At 41.1% G+C, this 25,061-nt stretch overlaps 1 protein-coding gene across 1 annotated transcript in view; it reads right to left on the reverse strand.

Moving 5' to 3' along the window:
* PSMB2 (proteasome 20S subunit beta 2) overlaps positions 1–23,516 on the reverse strand; it is a 39,354-nt gene extending 15,838 nt beyond the window's left edge. The window contains exons 1-3 of the mRNA XM_003891577.3: positions 22,804–23,516; positions 17,926–18,048; positions 13,153–13,223 (exon numbers count right to left, since the gene is read on the reverse strand). Of these exons, the coding sequence (XP_003891626.1) occupies positions 13,153–13,223; positions 17,926–18,048; positions 22,804–22,894 (285 nt within the window). The 5' untranslated portion in view covers positions 22,895–23,516. The remainder of the gene's footprint in view (positions 1–13,152; positions 13,224–17,925; positions 18,049–22,803) is intronic.
* Between the last annotated feature and the right edge of the window lie 1,545 nt (positions 23,517–25,061).

A 25,061-nucleotide genomic window follows, 5' to 3' on the forward strand; every position in this document is an offset into this window, starting at 1 on the left:
TGCTGAGTTTAACTGGCACTGAAGAGCTAGCCATGTAGGGGATGTTGGTACATTCAAGGGAGAAGACTAGCAAAGTGCTGGAGTGGCAAAAGCAGAGATGCAAGAGAGAACCCAGGGCCGGTTAGAGTCTTGTTATCTACAGTGGCCACTCAGGGTGGAGAAGGTATGGAATAGGAAGTTGAAAACAATTTTCTCTTAATCTTGTGACGGAAAAAAAGTACAAATGTAAACTGATCAAAATCAGAATACTATAGTGAGCTTCACAAAAAAAAGTTAATCGCCTGACTTTCTTGTTCTCTCCTGTTACAAATGCATTTATTTTTTGTAGCACTAAAAAACAAACTGGCCCACGTTAATAAATTCTCATACTAAATTGGGAAATAAGGAAGCAAGTGTGCCTCAAACAAAGCAAACCTTTCATTTTCAGAGGACCAAGATGAAATAAAAGAAACACTGTTCTGAAAATGAGAGTGTCTAACCAATTTTTTCCTTTTTTTTTTCCTTGCCTTAGGTCATTCTCCGAAAGTATATTTGGTATACCTGTTTGATGCTGGCAAATCCAAAATAAAAACATAAAAATTGTCTTTGTTTTCCTTTTTTTTTTTTTTTTTTTTTTTGAGACGGAGTCTCACTCTGTCGCCCAGGCTGGAGTGCAGTGGCCGGATCTCAGCTCACTGCAAGCTCCGCCTCCCGGGTTCACGCCATTCTCCTGCCTCAGCCTCCCGAGTAGCTGGGACTACAGGCGCCCGCCACCTCGCCCAGCTAGTTTTTTGTATTTTTTTAGTAGAGACGGGGTTTCACCGTGTTAGCCAGGATGGTCTCGATCTCCTGACCTCGTGATCCGCCCATCTCGGCCTCCCAAAGTGCTGGGATTACAGGCTTGAGCCACCACGCCCGGCTTTGTTTTCCTTTAATAACAATTAGCTCATGTTCAAATGTTTTTGCTTAATACACTGGTAAAAACTCATATTATGGTTGAGTTCTTGAACTTAAGCTCAGGAATGTTACTATATTTACAACCCAGTATTTTAAACTTTAAAAGAAAAACATCTTTTAAATTACTACTTGGATAAACTCTGCTTTTAAATGCCATAAGTCATATAAGATAGGAATGTACTTTTGTGACAAAGCAATGAAAATCAAATGTGGCTTTATCATCTTACAGTTGTGTTACTTGAGATAGGCCACTGGGAGCCTCGAGTGCCCCATCTGTAATGTGGAGGACAGTACTGCTTGCTTGACAGAGCTGTGAGGAATTAAGGTACTCATTTGTGTTAAAGTTCCTGGAAGAAGACTTGCTAAGTAGTAGGTGCCCAATAAATGTGAATTTTACAACCAAAAAAATTTAAATATTGTGTATATTTCAATTTTTAACTAAATTAGATTTTAAAGGTCTCCTCGGTAATTCCAAAGTTACTATAAATTTTACTTCTCTAAAGCTATCAATGACTCCAAGTTTGATTGGTTTTCCTACTACAGTTGTAACTTATCGTAATTAGAAGTTTAGAAATTTAATGAGTTGAAATGCAACATGGCACAGATGCCTTATTATACCAAATAGTTAACACAGTATTTGTTTTCTACATTAATTTTACTTGCTAATCAAAAATACTGCTTCCCCCCAAATAACATCAAAATAAAATTGCTGATTGTGCAATGATAAAACCAACACCATGTTTGCAACAAGGCCACTTGAATTCCTTTTTTTCATGAGCTGGCAGTTTCTAGGAAAATTTAAGATTCCATATACCGTTAAGTCAGTTTTTAAAAACCTCAAATGCAGAAGCCATGCTTTGCTACAGGCTTGCACACTATAAGGCATATATTAAGTTGTACATGCTAAGCATGTCCACGAATATCTAATCTATGAATTCTGAACATCAAAGCTGATTCATCTCTCTGAGCTAATAAATCATATGGTCTTCTGGAAAAGAGTATTTAGGACTATACATGATGGTATATGTTTTCAGATGTCCATAGAGTACTAAGGAAATTCTGAGGAAAAGACTATTGAGGAGCCCTTCTATTAGAACAGTGTTCCCCACCAGCACCCCAGGTCCAACCAAAGTTACTGCTACAGCTTTAACTGACATTGGTCAGTTAAAGGAGGCCCCTCATTGGTCTCCCCACTTCCTTCATTCTTTCCCCGAATGCTCCATCAAAGAACAGCCAACGAGCTAATGATCTTACCAATCTCATCTGATCATGCTAACCCCCTCTTAGCCAACAGGCTTCCAGAAAGACCCACTGCTTGTATTTATTTATTTATTTAGAGACAGAGTCTCACTCTGTCACCCAGGTTAGAGTGCAGTGGCTCAATCTTGGCTCATTAAAACCTCTGCCTCCTGGGTTTAAGCGATTCTCCTGCCTTGGCCTTCCGAGTACCTGGGACTACAGACACCTGTCACCATGCCCAGCTAATTTTTGTATTTTTAGTAGATATGGGATTTCACCATGTTGCCCAGGCTGGTCTCGAACTCCTGGCCTGAGGTGATCCACCTGCCTCGGCCTCCCAAAGTGCTGGGATTACAGGTGTGAGTCACTGTGCCCTGCTGACTTTAGATTATCAATTTTATGTATGTAGTATAAAATAAATAAATAAATAAATAAATTTATGTTTGTTTTTAATCAGTAGAGTCCTATTTTGTACACAGAATCCCATGACAGATAAACTTATGAGGAGGCCTAGAGAAGTATTTATCCCTGCCCTGACTATTGTTAACAAATTACTGTTAACCTAACCTAAAATACTCTCAAACACCTTGGTCTGTGCTTTCAGTTTGCCCTTTTGTTTCATCTCTGCCTTCATGACAGCAAGTCCTTTGAGGCTCAGGTTAGGCTCTGTGCTCCCAGAGTATCCCGTGTATATGGCTATCTCAGCACTTGTCACTCTGCAGTGCAATTGACAGTTTACTTCTCCATTTCCCCATCCGAAGGCCCACATTGAGGTGTGCACCTTTGTTTCCTCAGCCCCAAGGACAAGGCAGGCTGGAGACTGGCTGAATGAAAATCAGCAGGTATGGAACATCTTGGCTGTAAGAAACCACATCCATCAGGAAGCATCAGAAAAGGAAGTCCAGAATTCTGCTGGATCATTTCAGTTTACAAAGACTCAGAGACTATTATCTCCTTTCTTCTTTCCAATCTAGTTAATCCTATTTGCTCTGTTGTCTACATTCAAAAGTAATGGTAAAGCTGGCCCCCCTTTTTTTTATTTTTAGGTTAAAAAGTAATATGCTTTCCTGCCCTTTTAGTCTTCCTTTTCATTTTCTTATACCTTTTTACGAAATAATACACACATAAAAGTGCATAAAATAGGTCAAGCGCAGTGGCTCATGCTTGTAATCCCAGCACTTTGGGAGGCCGAGGCGAGTGGATCACAAGGTCAGGAGCCTGGCCAACATGATGAAACCCCATCTCTACTAAAAATACAAAAATTAGCCACGTGTGGTGGCGGGCGCCTGTAGTCCCAGCTACTCAGGAGGCTGAGGCAGGAGAATTGCTTAAACCCAGGAGGCAGAGGATGCAGTGAGCCTAGACAGTACCACTGCACTCCAGCCTGGGTGACAAAGCGAGACTATGTCTCAAAAAGAAGAAAAAAAAAACATAAAATATACATGGTATAGCTAATGAACATAGTAAATATACATGTAACTCAGGTCAAGAAACAGAAAAATCAACCTTTCCCTTTGTGAAAAGCTTTCCCACTGCCCTTCATTTTAGATAACTGTTTTTTTGGGAGAGAGTCAAGAAAACCCCATGAGGTTGTTGGGATCAGCCCCTAAATTCATATTCCTACATGATCTTGGGCCAGGGCAGGTAAAAAGAGGCACCAAGATGCCAGGATATTGTATGTGTTTGTATCTGTGAGTATGTGTGAGGGCATGCCCACATAAAAGTGATTAATTTTTTTTTTTTTTTTTTTTTTTTTAGACGGAGTCTCGCTCTGTCGCCCAGGCTGGAGTGCAGTGGCTGGATCTCAGCTCACTGCAAGCTCCGCCTCCCGGGTTCACGCCATTCTCCTGCCTCAGCCTCCCCAGTAGCTGGGACTACAGGCGCCCGCCACCTCGCCCGGCTAGTTTTTTTGGGTATTTTTTAGTAGAGACGAGGTTTCACTGTGTTAGCCAGGATGGTCTCGATCTCCTGACCTCGTGATCCACCCGTCTCGGCCTCCCAAAGTGCTGGGATTACAGGCTTGAGCCACTGCACCCGGCCATAAAAGTGATTTAAAGCAATCTTAAAAGTTGGGGGTAAATCTGCACTTCTAATAGTAAACATTTGAAAAGCAAAAGCACATTCTTACTAAGCAGGCACAGCACTCTCCTGCTTTAGGCTTAAACCAAACCTTAATAGGAAACCACAAATTTTTAAGACACGAGTTTTAAAACAATACAAATCTAGACCAAGCACATAAACTGCTTCATTCCCATTGTGGATAGATGCTTTAAGTGAAAAGTTGGCATTACGGGGCTGCAAAATTCCAGCCATCCAACAGGCTTATTACATTCAATGAGAACAGGGGTTCTCTGTGCTTGCAGCAGGCATCCAACAGGGTAGCACATATATGTTCTCTGAGTGAGAAAGCAACACCTTCTCACATACAACCCCCTGAAGAGAGACAGGGAAGGGGAGGGGGAGGACTTTACACCTGCAAACTCCTAACTCTATCAGCTAGGGCTGGGAAAAACAGCACATTAAAAAAGAAAAAAGAAAAAAAATTTTTCTGATAAAGCCAGTAACTTTCAAAGAATCTTCCCAAGTTATTTTTTTTTAGGAGCCTGGTAAGTGTAATGATTCAACAGCCAGTCTTTTGTCTTCCTAACGGACTTAGTCAAGCCCTAACAAATGCATAAGCATACTGCTTAAAAGGGCAGCTGTCAGAATGCTTACTCCTCCTAGTAGAAAAACACTATAAGCACAAAGTGTTGTCATATTAATTGAGACACCTCAGCTTCAAGGCACATCTGCCTCCGGGCCTTTGGATAATCAAAATGACCACCAAAAATAGAACAGCGGTATCTCCAACGGGGCCAACATGAGCCACCCCCAATCCTAAGAGACTTCTGTGAGATGTGACCTGGGATACACATATGTTTTGCAGAACCAAACTGAATATTCATCTAAATGTAATCATTTGTTTCCAGTTTTTAACTTTATGTCCTGTTAAGGCTGGGAGACAAAAGTAATGAATGGACATATAACTCTTGGCCTACAGTGAAAATTCACAGTTAGCTTACTAGCTGACTAAGGTTTGCTAAAAGGTCTGCTGCTTGCACTGAAAGTCCAGGAGCTGCATAATGAACATCTTGGTTTTTGTTTTTGTTTTGTATTTTTGAATTTCCCCATCACCAAAAGTAAGCTGGCTCTGTCTGTCAGGATGCCCAGGCTGTGTGGCAGCGGTGTCAAAGGCTGCCACTTGCTCCAAGGCACTGCCATCTGCAGCAGCACAACATTTTGTCTCCGGAAAATAAACACATTTGCCTTTGCCAGTGTCCTCCCACTGTGCCGCCCATCTGGAGCAGGTGAGCTGAAGGCAAGCCTCGGCATGGGTGAGACCGGGGCAAGTAGAGAAGATGAGGCCTCAAGGGAGACGGCACATGGAGGGAGAAGGCAGTGCTGCGTCATGTCACATCCTGCTAACCACATGTGCCAAAAAGCATGTGAAACTACCCTTGTTAGTGATATTTCAATCACATGTAACAAACGGTTGGTAGTGTACAGGGGACAAGACTTGCAAAGTCAGGGTTTCACCTGGGCCATCTGTTAACGTGACCTCACTGATACCAATAAACAGATGATGTCTTTGTGCCAGCCACCTAAGGAATGAGAAGAATAATTCTCATGGTCAGAATAGAAGGCTCAAAGCAACAGGATTCTTCTAGGACAGGAGCACGCTATACATGCCTAGTACTAATCAGATCAAACACCCTTGAATTAAGGCCAGAGTGTGGGGATAAGCTTCGGTCACAGCTGGAAATGACTAAGACCTGAAATCCTTTCCTACATATTCTTTCCCTTTGACTAAAAAATAATAATAATAATAATAATAATAATAATAATAATTCAAGTCTGGTATGGCCTTGACATAAGATTTTTAAATCATGCTATTTGGGGGCTAGAAGAAAGCCTAAAAACCATCCAATCAAATGCTTGCTTTCTCCCAAGGTTTTCAATTAACTCACAGCAGAGTTAGTATTAAACCTCCTGTTGCAGGGCTCTTTGTTGGTAAGGGAACAGTAGTAGCACCTTTTCAAATAAAACTTTACCTAGAATTCCTATCTATCAAATAGATAAAAGTTGAGTTGAGCTATATGAAGCAGAGCACTTTAGCTCTGCTTCATATACTCCTGGCCGGGTACAGTGGCTCACGCCTGTAATCCCAGCACTTTGGGAGGCTGAGGTGGGCAGATCACTTGAGGTCAGGAGTTTGAGACCAGCCTGGTCAACATGGTGAAATCCCATCTCTACTAAAAATACAAAAATTAGCCAGGCATGGTGATGCGTGCTTGTAATCCCAGCTACTCAGGAGGCTGACGAAGGAGAATTGCTCGAACTCAGGAGGTGGAGGTTGCAGTGAGCAGAGATTGCACCACTGCATTCCAGACTGGGTGAGAGAGCAAGACTCTGTCTCAGAAAAAAAAAAAAAAAAAAAAACAACCAGGCACGGTGGCTCATGCCTGTAATCCCAGCAGTTTGGGAGACCGAGGCAGGTGGATCACAAGGTCAGGAGTTCAAGACCAACCTGGCCAATATGTTGAAACCCTGTCTCTACTAAAAATACACAAATTAGCCAGGCATGATGGTGCGTGCCTGTAGTCCCAGCTCTTTGGGAGGATGAGGCAGAAGAATTACTTAAATTCGGGAGATGGAGGTTGCAGTGTGCTGAGATCATGCCACTGCACTCCAGCCTGGGCAACAGAGTCAGACTCCATCTCAAAAAAAAAAAAAAGCGTTGCACACTGGTCTTCTTTGGTGAGTATCCTGAAGCAGCTTCAAAGAATAAAGTTTGAAAACCACAACACCAGGCTGGGTATCTTTTCAACTCATTATTTCTACTGTTTACTTGCTAAGCATTTACAAGTAAATAGATAAAAAGATAAATTACCAAAGGCTTATGAAACACTTCAGAAAAAGTTATATGAAAACTCTTTGGCCAGTGTGGCAGTGAAACCCGAAGATTACACATCATGGAGGCCAGCATCCTACTCTAAGCCTCGCCACAAAATTTCACGTTCCCAAGGACACCAGATTTGCCTGGTTTATACCTGTCTCTCTATCTGTTAAATGGAGATAATTTTAGGGCATTCAGATGAGCTACACCAAATATGCCACACATAATTCATTTTAAGTAAGAAATAGCTCCGTAACTCCTCATCCTCTGACATTAGTCAAACTGTAAGGAGAATTTGAGCAAAGCAAGCCTTCTTTTTTTTTTTTTGAGACAGAGTATTGCTCTGTCACCCAGGCTGGAGTGCAGTGGCACGATCTCAGCTCACTGCAACCTCCACCTTCTGGGTTCAAGCCATTCTCCTGCCTCAGCCTCCTGAGTAACTGGGATTACAGGTGTGTGCCACCACGTCTGGCTAATTATTTGTATTTTTAGTAGACAGGGGTTTCACCATGTTGGCCAGGCTGGTCTTGAACTCCTGGGTTCAAGTGATCTGTCCATCTCGACCTCCCAAAGTGCTGGGATTACAGGCATGAGCCACTGTGCCTGGCCTAAGCAAGCAAGCCTTGAGCATAGTATAAGCCCTTTTTCTGCTCTTCGGGGTCTAACCAACAAGAAGAAACCATCTTAAATGTACATATGCATTTAAATAAACAACTAAAATGAAGGCTTCTGAATTTTTCCCCCATCTGTCTTTTTTCATCTTCTGATGATTTCATGCCTTTAATTCCTACACGAATTAACATCCATTTATTAAGAATACTTCTTCTGGTACTCCATTCATTAAGAATTTCCTTCCAGTGTATAAATGCATAATTAACATTCTCAGCAGAATATGTAGACCTAGCTGCATGACACTTATTCAGCAAACACTTATTGAAAACGTACAATGGACAAATATTCATAAGTTATCTATAAAATACTATGCGCAATTTTGACATTTTAACAAAACTGAACATTTCATGTTCCCCTAAATGCACAAACATATTGGTACATTAGTCCACTAATTAATAAAGAAGATAGCATGAAATAGTTTGATATTTGAAGATGGAATCTTAACTTACCCTTTAACATACTATATATATGCTTTGGAAACATATATAAGAGAAATACTTAACATCCTCGTAAGTAAAATGGGGATAACACACATCTTATGGTGTCATACTAAGGACACTTAATAACAGATACATATGTAAGTATTTAGAATAGCACTGTCCAAGTGATGATGGATATGTTCTGTGATGATGGATATGTTCCATATCTGTGATGTTCAATACAGTAGCTGTGGCTACTGGGTACCTGAAATTTGGCTGTGACTGAGGAACAGAATTTTTTTTTTAAGAAATAAAAGTTGATTTAGCATTCAGGTAAAGTCCACCAGGAGATTTTCCTCCAGAAACTGAATTTTAAATTTTATTTACTTTTAATTAACTTAAATTTAAATAGCCCCATATGGCTAGTTGGTTACTATACTCGACTGTGTAGATCTAGAAAAATCCTAGCACATAATATATGTACAATGTTATTTTACTTCTATTTTCCCTATCAATACCAGCATGGTGGCTTTGTGCCTGTAGTTCCAGCTACTTGGGAGGCTGAAGTGGGAATAGTGTTTGAGCCCAGAAGGTTGAGGCTACAGTGAGCTGTGATTGTGCCACCTCTTAGGTGACAGAGCGAGAACCCAACTCCAGGAAAAAAAAAAAAAAAAAGCACAACAAATTATACCTCATGAAAAACTAACTTATTCACCAAACAGCAATCACAGCATACAAACAAAAGTGGCTGGGCATGGTGGCTCATATCTGCAATACCAGCACTTTGGGAAGCCGAAGTGGGAGGACTGCTTGAGCCCAGGAGTTCGGGACCAGCCTGGCAACATGGAGAAACCCCATCTCTACAAAAAATTAGCCAGGCATAGTGGCATGCACCTATAGTCCCAGCTGCCAGGGAGGCTGAGGTGGGAGGATCATCTGGGCCTGCAAGGTCAAGGGGCTGCAGTGAGCTGTGATCATACCACTGCACTCCAGCCTAGACGACAGAGTGAGATCCTGTCTCAAAACAAAAGTGATTAATCAATTATATATGTGCTAAGTAAGAGCTTTGCATTATTATCTCATTTAATCTTCATAATAACTTTTTGAAGTTGGTAAGCAGGGAAATTAAGCTTAGAATTTGTCCAAAGGCATCCAGCTAGTAAATCAGTAAGCAAATATTCAAACCCAGGTAGTCCAATTCCAGAGACTATACTCTTAACCATAATGCTAAATTGCCTACATTTTAATGAACCAGTTTATGCAAGATTCATTATATACTCCGTGGTAGTAAAAGTCCACCCAACCAAACAACCACACATACACAGAGCAAATTAGAAATCAAACAATTTGAGCTACAGACACAAAAGTTATACATGGTAACTGGCTGACCCAAAATGAGTCACATCTGCCAACTGGTGTGACCATGTAAATATACCAAATTTGGTGACTTTGCACTTATTAGGAACACTGACAAATTATCATCTCTCTTCCCAGAATAAAATGACTAAAATATAAATCCATATTTTAGAACTAAGAATCTACTTTGATAAGGAGATGGGGGAGCAGAGATTGGACCTAATGGAGAAGCTCAGGCAGAAGTAGTCAATATTTACCAGAGCCCCATGTCACTGTCTACAAGGGATATTTGTTAAGACATCAGACATTTCTGCTAGGAGAAGATTAAACCGGATTCACTGCATTTGCATGAAGAACATCGCTATTCTTATCTCAATTCCAAAAAGGAGCTTAATTCACTTAATGTCTGCAATATTTATGACACAGTATTTATTGTGCCCAAAGCTGGAATTCTTATTCCGGTTCTGCCTGATAAGTCAGAGGAACACTGTACATGGCAAACCATAGAATGCTGAACACCACAGGAACTTCTGGGTGACAGAAAAGCTAATATCTGACCCATTTTCTTTTCTTAAGGAGGAGTGAAGAAAAGACCACTTGGTGACAATGATTTTCTTGGAAGAGAAAAATAAATAAATAAATATTATTATTATTATTATTTTTCTAAGAAAAGACTACTGATCTTTCATCCAGGTCAAAACAATGTATGTAAATTTGTCTCCTCTCAATCCTACATGTCTCTAGTTTCTCTTCAAAACTTCATGATCCCTCAGATCGTACAAGCTCTTGGTCAAAGCTAGCACTGAGAGGTACTATTTATTGAGAAATTATCAGTCCAAGATTATTAGGCACTAGAAAATAAACTGCTTTATAGATCTGTAGTAAGTAACTTTTAAAAAAGTAACTTGTTATTTTAAGCAAGTACAGATGAAAACTCAAACCATAATAAAAACATGAATAGCACCAGTGTTCTAGAAATACTACTGAAGAACTAAAGGCAGAATAGTCAAATAATTATGGCGCCATTATTTTAGCTTTGTCTGACCTGCTGTGTGACCTGGAGCTAGTCCCTTTGCCACTTTATGCCTTTCACTTCATCTCAGTGATAGAGAATTAACTACTATCTTTCTCAGTGGAATAGTGAGTAGATTAAATTATTAAGCAAAATGCTTTGGGCAAAAGTCATATGAATGTTAAATATTATTATTTACAAGCATTCATTTTCCTGGCAGTCCTGTGGGGTTAGGAAGTTATCTCCATTTCATAGATGAGTAAACAGGCACAGGGGGTGAGGTCACATATTAAGGCTCTATTTATTTAGTCCCTGTGGGAAGGGAATAACGCACACCTTTAGCAACCATATGAACTTTCCTAGCACATCCGACACAATCTTTAATGCATTCAATCCTTAACTTAGTGTTGCATCTTTTAACATGCTGTTGATGAAATTGAGACAGCTCTAGAATGGCAACAAGGCCAGAATAAGCAAGGAGGAACAATGCTGTATGCTTTGGGAAAAAGTCAGAAAAACAGGTAAGTATGCCAGATACAGCAGCTCATTCCTATAATCCCCGCACTATAAAAGGCCAAGGCCAGCAGACTGCTTGAGTACAGGAGTTCAAGACCAGCCTAGGCAACATGGTGAAATCCTGCATCCATTAAAAACACAAAACATTAGCCAGGTGTGGTGGTGCACACCTGTAGTCCCAGCTACTTGGGAGGCTGAGGTGGGAGAATCACCTGAGCCTGGGAAGTTGAGGCTGCAGTAAGCTGAGATCACACCACTACACTCTAGCCTGGGCAACTGGAGTGAGATCCTGTCTCAAAAAAAAAAAAAAAGAAAGAAAGAAAAGAAAAAAAGAGAAACACAGATAAATAATCTCAAGATAAAAATCCACATTATTGGCCAGGCATGGTGGCTCACACCTATAATCCCAGCACTTTGGGAGGCCAAGGCGGGCAGATCACCTGAGATTAGGAGTTCGAGACCAGCCTGACCAACATGGAGAAACCCCATCTCTACTAAAAATACAAAATTAGCTGGGCGTGGTGGCGCATGCCTGTAATCCCAGCTACTCAGGAAATGGAGGCAGGAGAATCACTTGAACCCAGGAGGCAGAGGTTGCGGTGAGCCAAGATCGCACCATTGCACTCCAGCCTGGGCAACAAGAGTGAAACTCCGTCTCAAAAAAAATAAAAATAAAAAACATCTGAATTATTATTTTCAAAGTTCTGCTTTCACTAACACATAGAGACTTTCAGCCACAGCTATTAAGTAATATGGTTTGCTACAAAAATACTTTGAAAAAACTAAACGTACTCTTATTATATGATACAGCAATCACACTCCTTGGTATTTTTTTTTTTTTTTTTGAGACGGAGTCTTGCTCTGTCGCCCGGGCTGGAGTGCAGTGGCGCGATCTCGGCTCACTGCAAGCTCCGCCTCCCGGGCTTACGCCATTCTCCTGCCTCAGCCTCCCGAGTAGCTGGGACCACAGGCGCCCGCCACCTCGCCCGGCTAGTTTTTTGTATTTTTTAGTAGAGACGGGGTTTCACCGTGTTCGCCAGGCTGGTCTCGATCTCCTGACCTCGTGATCCGCCCGTCTCGGCCTCCCAAAGTGCTGGGATTACAGGCTTGAGCCACCGCGCCCGGCCACTCCTTGGTATTTATGCAAAAAAACTTATGTTCAAACAAAAACCTGCACATGGATGTGTACAGTAGCTTTATTCATATTGCCAAACTTGGAAGCAACCAAGATGTCCTTCAGCAGGTGAATGGATAAATAACCTGTAGTACATCTAGACAATGGAGTATTTTTCAGTGTTAAAAAGAAATGAGCTATCAAGCCATGAAAAGACATAGGGGAACCTTAAATGTGTATTACCAAATAAAAGAAGCCAATCTGAAAAGGCTGCATAATCCATGATTCCAACTATATCACATGATGGGAAAGGCAAAACCATGGAGAAAGTAAAAAGATGAGTGGTTGTCAGGAGTTGCAGGGATGGGGAAGGATGAATAAGTAGAGTACAAAGGATTTTTAGGGCAGTGAAAATACTCTGTATCCTGTAATGGTAGATACATGTCATTACACATTTGTCCAAACCCATAATATGCACAACAGCAAGAGTAAACCCTAATGTAAACTATGGACCTGGGTGATTACCATCAATGTAGGCTCATCCTTTGTGACAGTGTACCACCCTGGTGGAAGATGCTGATAATGGGGAATGCTATACATGTGGGTGAGGAGGAATGTGGGAAATCTTTATACTTCTTCTCAATTTTGCTGTGAACCTAACACTGCTCTAAAAAACAGTTTTAGGGGAAAAAAAAAAAAGATTAGGTTATCACTGGCCTTCATATTGGTGTGTCCCAACCAATTCTCTGGGAATGAATATTTGCCCTTTGGGCTGTAACTATTAATAACAACTGTGTACAAAGACGTTGAACTGAAGAATGAACAAGTAGCAACAGGAAGGGTTCTGGAAGGCCAAAAAAGAGCAAAAATACTATTCATATATAACGAGAATGTAAAAGAAGCACAAAGGATTTTTCTGCTCTTATCTAGCAATGTCTGATATATTACTTACCCGACTCCGAAGACAGTCAGCCAGGTTTCGACGTGTGAAGTTAGCTGCTGCTGTGGGAGACAATTCATATCCTGGTAGAAGAGATAAAGAGTCATACTTAAAATAAAGCAGAAGGAATAACAGTGTCCCAAATTATTCACTACCCTTTTTCCTAAAGCCCACCATCTTTTGTACACTCAGAGTAAACAAAGCATATAGACTGAGGGGTACAATCCTACTCTAGTCCCTTTCCTCATGCAACAGCTATGAAATAGCTGGTTAGTACTGACAGCAATTCTTGGCCACAAACAGAACCAGTTCTATAGTGGAATGAAACTCGTAGCAGTCTTTCTTAAACTATTCATTCATCAACATACTGTGTTTTCCACTGTAGAAGGGACACAAATACACAGGAAGTGAAAAAAAAGAAAGATGTCTTAGATGCCAATTTTTTAAAAGTTTATTTTAAAAAGGATACTGGGGGCCAGGCACAGTGGCTCATGCCTGTAATCCTAGAGCTTTGGAAAGCCAAGGCAGGGGGATCGCTTGAGCCCAGGAGTTTGAGACTAGCCTGGGCAACACAGTGAGACCCCATCTCAAAAAAATATTGTTTTAATTTTTAGGCATGGTGGTATCTGCCTGTAGTCTCAGCTACTCAGGAGGCTGAGTGGGGAGGATCAATTGAGCCCAGGAGTTCAATGCTACAGTGACTTATAATTGTGCCACTGCACTCCAGCATGGGTGACAGAGCAAGACCCTGTCCCTAAAAAAAATGAAAATAGGAACAAAAAGGATATTGGGAAGACAGGCTAGAAGTTAGGACTACCTCTGAGTCATAGTTTATTAAAAAGGAATTTTAATGTAACTTTATTAAGAAGTATAATATGACTTTCAAAAGTACAAGCCACAGGAAAAGAACATTTCCATCATTCTGCAATATTTTTAAAAACAGAGTATCTCAAGTGTTAAAACTTCAAAAATAAAAGTTGTCATACCAACAAAGGTACAATCCAGAGGAATAGCATCAGATGTGCATGTAATAATGCATTCACTTTGGAGCTTAATCCCCCTGTAGAATGGGACCAGTGCCAAAACGCACAAGAATGATCCATAACTCAGTGGGCCCACACAGAAAATGTCAGTATGGAAAGACACACAGCAGTGTGGTTAAGTAATTGCTTACGACATTTTAAATACCACTGTCAAATTAGGAGAGATTCAGATTAAAATCCTAACAAATATTTATTGAGCAGCAACTATGTTTCAGGGTCCATGCTGAGTGTTTTCACGTGTATAATTGTACTTTATCCTCACAGGTCTATTAGTGCGTATTAAATCATAATGAAAGCAACCCTTGGCCAGGCACAGTGGCTTATGCCTGTAATCACAGCACTTGGGGAAGCTGAGGCAGGCAGATCACTTGAGCCCAGGAGTTTAAGACCATTCTGGGCAACATGGTGAAACCTCGTCTCTACTAAAAATAGAAAAATTAGCCAGGGGTGGTGGTACATACCTGTTTTCCCAGGTAGTTGGGAGGCTGAGGTAGAAGGATCACCTGAGCCTGGGAAGTCGAGGCTGCAATGAGCCATAATTGTGCCACTGCACTCCAGCCTAGGCGACAGGAGTGAGACCCTGTCTCAACAACAACAACAACAACAAAAATAATAATAAAAAAAATTAAAAAAAGAGGCCAGGCACAGTGGCTCACACCTGTAATCCCAGAGCACTTTGGGAGGCCCAGGTGGGTGGATCACTTGAGGACAGGAGTTTAAGACCGGCCTGGCCACCATAGCGAAACTCCGTCTCTACTTAAAATACAAAAAATTAGCCAGGCATGGTGGTGCATGCCTGTAATCCCAGCTACTCAGGAGGCTGAGGCACGAGAATCACTTGAGCCCAGGAGTTGGAAATTGCAGTGGGCTGAGACTGCGCCACTGCACTCCAATCTGAGCAATAGAACGAGACCCTGACTCAAAAAAGATTAAAAAAAAAAAAAAAAAAGGAACCTGGACAAGTGGGAATACTATTCAATTCTTTACCTAACCCCTTAAATATCTCTAACGATCTGACCATTATCCTAAAGGCAGAAAAGTCAAGCCTGATTATCTGCATATAGATTTTCTCTTTCTTTCCCTTATTTCTCTTATTTCCCTTATTATTCTTTTCCCTTATTTATTTCCCTTATATTTCCTTTATTTCCCTTATATAAAGCTCAGTTCTTTAACTTATATAAGAATCTCAATATAGTTACATACACAAAACTGTACTTGGCAATTTTAACCAAATACAGTTTTTGTTCTGTGCACTGACTTTAGACCCTAAAACCCAAGTAACAAACAACTCTTGCTCCTCTTGTTCACTCCTCTTCCTCTCTCAGGACAGCCAGTGAAGTAATACAGTACCTAATGGACTTCAGAAGCATTACTGACATGCCTCATTTGTTATGCAGGCAAAAAGTGGAACCACTGGAAAAAAAAGCAGAATTCTTGAAATATTCTAAACCTGAGTAAACGTAAGTACCATGTGCTTTATGTTCCTGAATGTCGGGACTAAGCCTTATTCATCTTTGAATTCTCTGAAGTATTAAGCACAATGTTTACCATAGAAGAGGCCCTCAAAAATATTTATGGAATTGAATACAAATGATAAATCCACTGCCCAAAAAACCATGTGAATAGATCTTTGGTCATTTTACACATGCAAGAATATTCAAATTAAGTTCCTTCAAAGCTCCATATTATACCAGTGCAGTGTATAACATTGTTATCGAACTGTGAAGTAAGTTGGACAAGGTTTTCTCTGCCAGACCACCACTACAAACGTTCCTGGATCAGAGGCCTAGTGGCTAGGATTGTTTGCTAGGGAAGCTTTCCCAGTGGATAACAGTTCATTAGCCCCAGAGAGAGCTCACAAAATACTTCACAAAAGTCCTAATTATCTCTCTAGAAGGAAACCTACCAGAGAGTAAGGTAGAACCCTTTGAAGACACAGTAAATACTTACAGTTAGTTACACAATACTTTAAGTTTACAGAACATTTACATATGTATTATTCATTAGTATTATAATTCATTTTAGAGATAAGGAAAATAAAGGCCCAGAGAAAATAAATGACTTATCACATAAAAAATAGTAAAGCCAAGGTTTACTTAGGTTTTTTAATGCTGAGATGCAGATTGTTTTGTTCGCTTGTTTTGAGACAGGGCAGGGTCTCACTCTGTCGCACAGGCTGGAGTGCAGTGGCACTATCATGGCTCACTGAGACCTTGAACTCCTGGGCTCAAGCGATCCTCCCACTTCGGCTTCCTGAGTAGCTGAGACTATGGGTGTGCACCACTGCACCCAGCTAGTTTTTTTATTTTTTATAGAGCCAGAGTCTTGCTTTGTTGCTAGGCTGGTCTCAAACTCCTGACCTCAAGTGATCCTCTCGTATCAGCCTCTCAAAGTGCTGGGATTACAGCTGTTAGCCACTGTGCCTGGCCGGATTCAGATACTTTTAAACTCAAACCACATCCTCTGAAATATCTAACACTTAAAAAGTCTGATACTACCATCCCTACCTCCAAGAGGGTGTTAGATTTTTTTTTTTTGGTTGGTTTGAAAAAATTTTTTGAGAGACAGAGTCTTCCTGCCTCCCAGAGTACAGTGGCAAAATCATAGCTCACTGCAGCCTCGACCTCGTGGGCTCAAACGATCTTCCTGCCTCAGCCTCCCGAGTAGCTAGGACTACAGGTGCATGCCACCACACTCAGCTAATTTTTAAAAATTTTTTTGTGGCAGGCTGGGCGTGGTGGCTCACACCTGTAATCCCAGAACTTGGGGAGGCCGAGGTGGGTGGATCACCTGAGGTTGGGAGTTTGAGACCAGCCTGACCAACATGGAGAAACCCTGTCTCTACTAAAAATACAAAATTAGCCAGGCATGGTGGCGCATGCCTGTAATCCCAGCTACTTGGGAGGCTGAGGCAGGAGGATTACTTGAACCTGGAAGGCGGAGGTTGCAGTGAGCTGAGATCGCGCCATCGCACTCCAGCCTGGACAATGAGAGCAAAACTCCATCTCAGAAAAAAAAAAAAATTTTTTTTTTTTTTTTTTGTAGAGATGAGGTGTCACTACATTGCTCAGGCTAGTCTTAAACTCCTGGTCTCAAGTGATCCTCCCACCTTGGCCTCCCCAGTTGCTGGGATTGCAGGTGTGAGTCATCACGTCAGCCCGATGGTGTTATAACTGCCAACTATCAGTGTTACAATAGTTCTCTGCTCTAGGATTTTTGTAGAAAATCTTTTATGACGGATTAGAATCTTTAGGGTCTGGACAACTTCTTAAACACAGAAATGAAAATATGACCACATAAGTCTTAAAGAATATTATTTTTCAGTTCAAATTTAAAGACAAACCAATTGTGATAGGCTGAATTTTGTCCTCCAGAAATTCATATGTTGAAGTCTTAATCCCTAGTACTTTAGAATATAACTGTATTTGGAGAAGGGATCCTTAAGAGGTTATTAAATTAAAATGAGTTCCTAATCCAATATGACTGGTATTCTTAGAAGAGGAAATCTGGACACAGTACAGAGGGAAAAATCATGTGAAGACACAGGGAGAAGATGGCCACCTGCAAGCCAAGGAGACAGGCCTCAGAAATCAACCCTGCCAACACCTTAATCTTTGACTTCTAACGTCCACAACTGTGAGAAACACATTTCTGTTGTTTAAGCCACCCAGCCTGTGACTTTTGTAATGGCAGCCCTAGTAAACTAGTAATATGCCAACCAAAACTTGTAAGTCTTACCCACCATTTCGCATCTTATAAAGTTGCACGTTTTTCTGAATATATTCTGCAAACTGTACAGTGTCTCCAGCCTCTCCCACACACAGCAGTAATATCTTTTCACTCATCTTAAACATCTTGTCATGATCTGCTCAAAAAAAAAACTGTGTTAGAAACTGCCTTAACAGAAATTGACAGTCATTATTTATGCAACCATAAACAGGTTTATTAATTACTACAGTTGGCCTTCCATATCCGTGGATTCTGAATCCACAATTCAACCACTTATGGATCAAAAGTATTCAGAAAAAAAAAAAAAATAGATGCTTGCATCTATCCTGAACATGTACTGACTTTTTTTCTGGTCATTATTCCTTAAACAATACAGTATAACAACTATTTACATAGCATTTATGTCATATTAAGTATTATAAATAATCTAGAGATGATTTGAAGTACACAGGAGTATCTGCATAGGTAATGTGCAAATACTATACCATGTATATAAGGAACTTTAAGCTTCTATAGATTTGGGTATCTGCAGGGGTTCTGGAAACAATCCCTACAGATACCAAGGGACGACTGTATATTGAATAATTTCACTAATCATTGCTTTTAGAAGATTTTAATAGGTAATGGTATCAATTTATCTCTTTCATTCTTCATGTTAAGCCATCAGCATATTGTGTAGTGTCAATTTCAGTTGAAGAATATACATGAAAGCTACCAATTAAAAATACAAGTTAAAGCATTTAAAAGCATTTGAAATGCAAGGAACAGAACAGAAAAAAACTGAAGGAATCCAGCCAATGGCGATTATCTTTAGGCTCATGATAACAAAGCCCTAAAATGTTTCCACAACTACAAATGTTAGTTATTATATTTATACACACACAAAAGTATATATGAAAGGGACTGATGCTACAATTAAAATTAAGGAACCATCTCAAGAAAGAATAGAAAATCAACTGAGAATATTAATCACTTTAAAAAGTAAACAAATTCCATTTCCAAAGAAAAAGAGAAAATTAAAACGATTGCCAAAGCAAAAATTCTAGTGAATATTTTGACAGTAAGCTACTTAAAATACCTCACAAAAATCCTAATACTCTAATCTTATCTAGCTGAACCAGACTCATTCAGATTAGATAGATAAATATTCAGGTTACAGTTATTGCCTAAGGTAGAAAACTCCACATTCAGTCTGCAGCTTCAGAAAAGGCCTAAATCTTCCTATCTCACTCTCACTTTCACTTTTCATTTTTCAAATAGTGCTGAATAATCTTCCCTGGGAGACATGTTTCCTGTTTGAAAGCTTCTGAAATGTCAAAATCCTTTAATAGGATTTAAAGAACAAAATGCTACTGTCAAATACTTTACAAGTGTTTCAGAGTTGTAGATACCAGTAATACGGCTTCTTAGACTTGGAGGGAAAAAACACACAAAATGCACCTGTGGATAGTACCAAATTGCCTCAAAACTCCTGAACAAACACACTTTTATTTGTTGTACAGGTTACATTAAAGACTGTTAATTTGCAAACTTATTAGTAAGAGAAAAACGTTCGCTTATATTATCTATGCAAAAAAAAAGGAGCAGAAGGGTATATGCTAAGTGCTTGCCAGTGGTAAGAGTATGGGCAGTTTTTGTTACCTTCTTTTTGCTTATTGGTATTTCCTAAAACTTCTATACTTAACATGCCTCACTTTTATAAGAAAACATTATTCAATAAGTTGGCAATATTATTATAATAAGAAAAAAGCTATTTTTATTTGAGGGGGGAGCTTGTTCACAAAGAACTTATGTCACACTTAGAAGAAAGGCTAAAAATCTAGGCAGTAACCTGTTCCATTTTAAAATTAGCTTAATACAAGGCCAAAAATGTTTTTTAAACACTATGACCAATGAGTCGCAGAAGGCAACATATTTAATAAAAACACAAGAGACAGATACTAAGAGACCCCTGAGTTGTACAGACAAGAACTTGCAAGATCCACATACATGAAACAAATGGACAACAAAATGAACAACATTAGCACGTCATACTGTGGAAAACCAACTGGACTAGAATCCAAGAGACCTTGGTTATGACGTGGACTTGGCACTCTGAACTTCAGCAAATTACTCGTCCTCTCTAAGCCCCAGTTTCCAGATGTGTGAAATGTTAATAACATCACTTACCCCTGTCTAACTCACAAGTGAGAAAAATTAATGAATTCTATACATGTCCAATATTATGATACTCAGTGTTAGATAATGTAGCTCAGATCATACATGCTATAGGAATTCAGAAAAGAGAGAATTCTGTGTGGGCTGGAGTACTCCGAGTAACTTAAAAGCAATTCTACATAGGCCAAGAGAACAGACATGAAATGCAGCACATAAGCATACCACAAGTTGTTACCGCTTAATAAGGTGGCAGTCCTCAGCAAATGTCTACTCTATAGTATCAAAATGTTTATACAAAGTGATATACTGCACAATTGATTAGAAGTTGTATTATCATTTAAACTTGGAGAAAGGAGTCCCAGAAGGTTATTATTTTGCAGCATTCTTGCCTACTCTAAACAAGCTCCATCATTAAATGAATGATTAGAAAAAAGTCATCATATGGCCGGGCACAGTGGCTCATGCCTGTAATCTCAGCACTTTGGGAAGTCAAGGCAGGTGGATCACCTGAGGTCAGGAGTTTGAGACCAGCCTGGCTAACCCGGTGAAACCCTGTCTCTACTAAAAAAGACAAAAAAATTAGCCAGGTGTGGTGGCGGGTGCCTGTAGTCCCAGCTGCTCGGGAAGCTGAGGCAGGAGAATAGCTTGAACCCAGGAGGCCAAGGTCACAGTGAGCCAAGATCACGCCACTGCACTCCAGCCTGGGTGACAGAGCGAGCTTCCATCTCAAAAATAAATAAATAAGTCATCATACAATACTAAAATTTATATTATAAATGTTTTTATACCAGGAAAGACCATAGGGAAAATCAGAATGTGTGGAGTGCAATGATTTCCAACTATTTTTCAAGAACTAACTCAAATTCGTCTTTCTCCCATACCATAGTGATCATTCTTTTATTACTTAGGATTTGCTCTTGAACTCATTAATTTAAAAACCAACCTAATACTAACTAGTAATACTTCTTTTATCACATAAAATCATCTTGCAGTATTTATTTCCTTGTTTTCTTAATTTCTTGGACTCTTCTATGGGTTATAAGTAATATACTGCATCCCCTATAATGACTAAAAGTACTGTGTACATAAGTAGGCTTAAAGCACATTCTTCTTTTCAATGTGATTTCACATACATTTTTGGGATGAAACAAAAGACCTGTAAAGGTAATGATTATTGTTCTACCTAGACACGACTTAATGCTAAAATCACTTGCTTGTCAAAGACCTCAGTATTCAAAATAATGGACAAATTTACTCTCAAAACAAATTCACTCCTTTGGGAGGACTAGCTTACAAACAAAACTTCTACAAACTAATCATAGAATTTCATAAAGTATCAGGTGCTATGTTAAGCGATTTACATCAATTCATTAACCTTTTAAGATAGGTGCTATTACATCACCACCTTATAGATGCTAGCTTTAGGGCACGGAGTTGGAGAAACTTGCTTCAGGTCACATGAGGCAGAACGTGGGTTCAACCTATGCAGTGAGTCCAGATATTTTGCCCCTAACTACTATACTATACCGTCTCTCTACAGTAAATTACTCAATACATAATTTTAAGAAGATTTTGGTTGTTTTTCCTGCAGAATCTAAGTTTGTTTTCCTTAATTGATCAAAGACGTGCTACTGTTGAAAAAGTATTAAGCTTTGGTTCAGATGACTTAACGTTCATTTGACAAATGTTTGGGCACCTGTGTATGCTTAGTATTAAGTACCTGTCTAGTGCGAAGGATTTGCGCATAACTCATTTACTCAATCCTCCCGACAAGTCTGTGAGTTTGGTATTGCTAATCTTAAAGATGAGGAAATCTGGGCACTGCGAAATAACTTAATCAAAGTCATAAGGCAAATAAATGACAGGGCTCCAATCTCCTAACTCCATTAACTAACTACTTAAATATAAGGAAAACCTGGCAGCCATTGCCCTGGAAAGCTGAAAAAGAAGAATCGGGAGCCACCGGGAGATACGGGCAGCGGAAAGAAAATGACAAGCTTCTGGTATCACAGTCTGACTGTCCCCAGGATCCCACCTTATGTCGCCAACAAACTAACCTCATTACTAGCGACAACAGGAAACTTTCATAAGAGATTCGGGGATCTAGAGAGCCAGGTTCTGGGCAGGCGCTTAAACATTTATAAACAGATTCCCTTCAGGCAACTCTCACCAAGCAAGAAGCATTTAGCGAAGGCCAGAGCAGAGCACTGACCTAGGAGCCCGGGAGGAGCAAATGCCAAGGCCCCAGACTTGTCTGCCTGTTGCTTCCGTTATTAAAAAAAAAAAAAAAAAAAAAAGGCCGAGCACAGCGGCTCACGCCTGTTATCCCAGCACTTTGGGAGGCCGAGACGGCGGATCACCTGAGGTCGGGAGTTCGAGAGCAGCCTGACCAATATAGAGAAACCCCCCATCTCTACTAATAATACAAAAATTAGCCGGGTGTGGTGGCGCATGCCTATAATACCAGCTACTCGGGAGGCTGCGGCACGAGAATCGCTTGAACCCGGGAGACTGAGGTTGTGGTGAGCCGAGATAGCGCCATTGCACTAGAGCCTGGGCAGTAAGAGCTAAACTCCATCTCGAAAAAAATAAAGTAAGTAATTAATTAAGTAAGGGCAGGGCAGGCCGGCTTCCACCTCTTCGATCCTCCCTGGTACACATTCAACCCCCGACAAACTCCCTCTGGCCGCCCCGACACCCCAGGCCTGGCCGGGCCTCCCCTGCTTCCTCTCACCGTCCTTCATCTGGACAATATTGCTGGCGGCCACCCGGTCGGAGGCGACAAGGACATAGTCGGGGCCTTGGATACCGATTAGGTACTCCATAGTGGCGGGGGGCCAGGGGCTGCAGGTCCGACAAAGCGCGAGACTCGCCGGCTTCCAGGTCTCACCGGTGAGACAGCACCTACGAGCGAAGATTGGCGCGACGCCGGCTGCCCGACTTCCACGGCGCTCTCGGATGACGTACGACTGTCGCGAGAGGTTGGAAAGCGGGCGCGGTGCCGGGTTCCTTGAGCTCGGCGCTTGTCTCTGGGATCGTCCCGGTCTCCTCCGACGCCGACTGTGCAGGTCACTTACGTTATGTGACGCCCAGTTTCTCTGTCTACACACTGGGATTTTAAAACTCGCTTTAGGATAAAATCACGCAGTGTATGTAAGGTGCCGAGCACGTGTGGGTGTCAAAAAGGGGTAGGTCGCCAGGCAGCCGTTTCCCTACGTTGCTCAGTAAAATCTCCCCAGAAACCCCTTTCCTGCAAGCCAGATTGGAGAAAAATTAACTTGAGGGGAGCCTTACCTCTATCCTTCACAAAAATAATATATGGTTGGATTAAAGATGTAAGAATCGGCTGGGCGCAGTGGCTCACGCCTGTAATCCCAGCACTTTGGGAAGCCAAGGCGGGCGGATCACCTGAGCTCGGGAGTTCGAGACCAGCCTGACCAACATGGAGAACCCTCCGTCTCTACTAAAAATACAAAATTAGCGGGGCGTGGTGGCGGGCGCCTGTAATCCCAGCTACTCTGGAGGCTGAGGCAGGAGAATCGCTTGAACCCGGGAGGCGGAGGTTGCCGTGAGCCGAGATCGTGCCATTGCACTCCAGCCTGGGCAACAAAAGCAAAACTCCGTCTCAAAAAAAGAAAAAAAAAAAGATATAAACATGGAAGAAAAAGTAAAAAAATTTTTTGTAATTTTTGGAAGAGATGTGTTTCTAAGTGTGACAGGGAACCCAGAAGCAGTATAAGAAAAGATGTGACAGATTTGACTACATAAGATTACAAGTCTCTATGTGGTGAAAGTCATTCTCATGCTCCACAATAAATGTAAGTTGAAGATGTTTCAATTGTAGAAATAGTTACTATTTTGGACCTTATAGACAGAAAAAAGGAAAAAGTTAATATCTATAACTTAGAAGATATTCCTACAAACCAATGGGAGGGGGGCGGGGGGAGACAGTATCATTTTTAAAAGACCCGGCAGGCCGCGGGGGTTCACGCCTGTAGTCCCAGCACTTTGGGAGGCCGAGGCGGGCAGATCTAGAGGACGGGAGTTGGAGACCAGCCTGGCCAATATGGTGAAACCCCGTCTCTACTAAAAATACAAAAAATTAGCTGGGCGTGGTGGCAGGCGCCTGTACTACTCGGGAGGCTGAGGCAGGAGAATTGCTTGAATCCAGGAGGCGGAGGTTGCAGTAAGCCAAGATTGCGTCACTGCACTCCAGCCTGGGCAACAGAGAGAGACTCTGTCTCAAAAAACAAAACAAAAAACAAGACCAAAGACTTGAGAAAAACAATTCACAAAAGAAGCAACACGAATGGCCAATAAATATGAAAATATCCTCAACCTAGATGGTAATTAGGAAAATGTGAAATAAGAAACAATGAGAAAGTATAAATTAGGGGTAAGGTTCTAAGTTGTACAACCTTTTTATAGAGAACAATTTTAATATCTGTTAAAATTAAATGTGCATAACCTTTTGAATATGTCCAGAAGAAATGTTTGTACACACTGTCCTAATATTTGTGTACAGAGATATTCAGTGTTGCTGGGCACAGTGGCTCACGCCTGTAATCCTAGCACTTTGGGAGGCCAAGGCAGGCGGATCACAAGGTCAGGAGTTCAAGACCAGCCTGGCTGACATGGTGAAACCCCGTCTCTACTAAAAATACAAAAATTAGTTGGGCGTGGTGGTATGCGCCTGTAATCCCAGCTACTGGGGAGACTGAGGCAGGAGAATCGCTTGAACCCAGGAGGCAGAGGTTGCATTGAACCAAGATCACACCATTACACTCCAGCCTGGGCAACAGAGCAAGACTCCGTCTCAAAAAAAAAAAAAAAAGATATTTAGTGTTGCAGCACTACAACACAAACAACACAAAAGAGGACGAACTTACATGTCTAAAAGTGGAGACATTGTTGGGCTGGGTGCGGTGGCTCATGCCTGTAATCCCACCACTTTGGGAGGCCGAGGTGGGTGGATCACCTGAGACCAACCTG

The sequence above is a fragment of the Papio anubis genome, chromosome 1 (genome assembly GCF_008728515.1).
Source record: "Papio anubis isolate 15944 chromosome 1, Panubis1.0, whole genome shotgun sequence".
Taxonomy (NCBI): domain Eukaryota; kingdom Metazoa; phylum Chordata; class Mammalia; order Primates; family Cercopithecidae; genus Papio; species Papio anubis.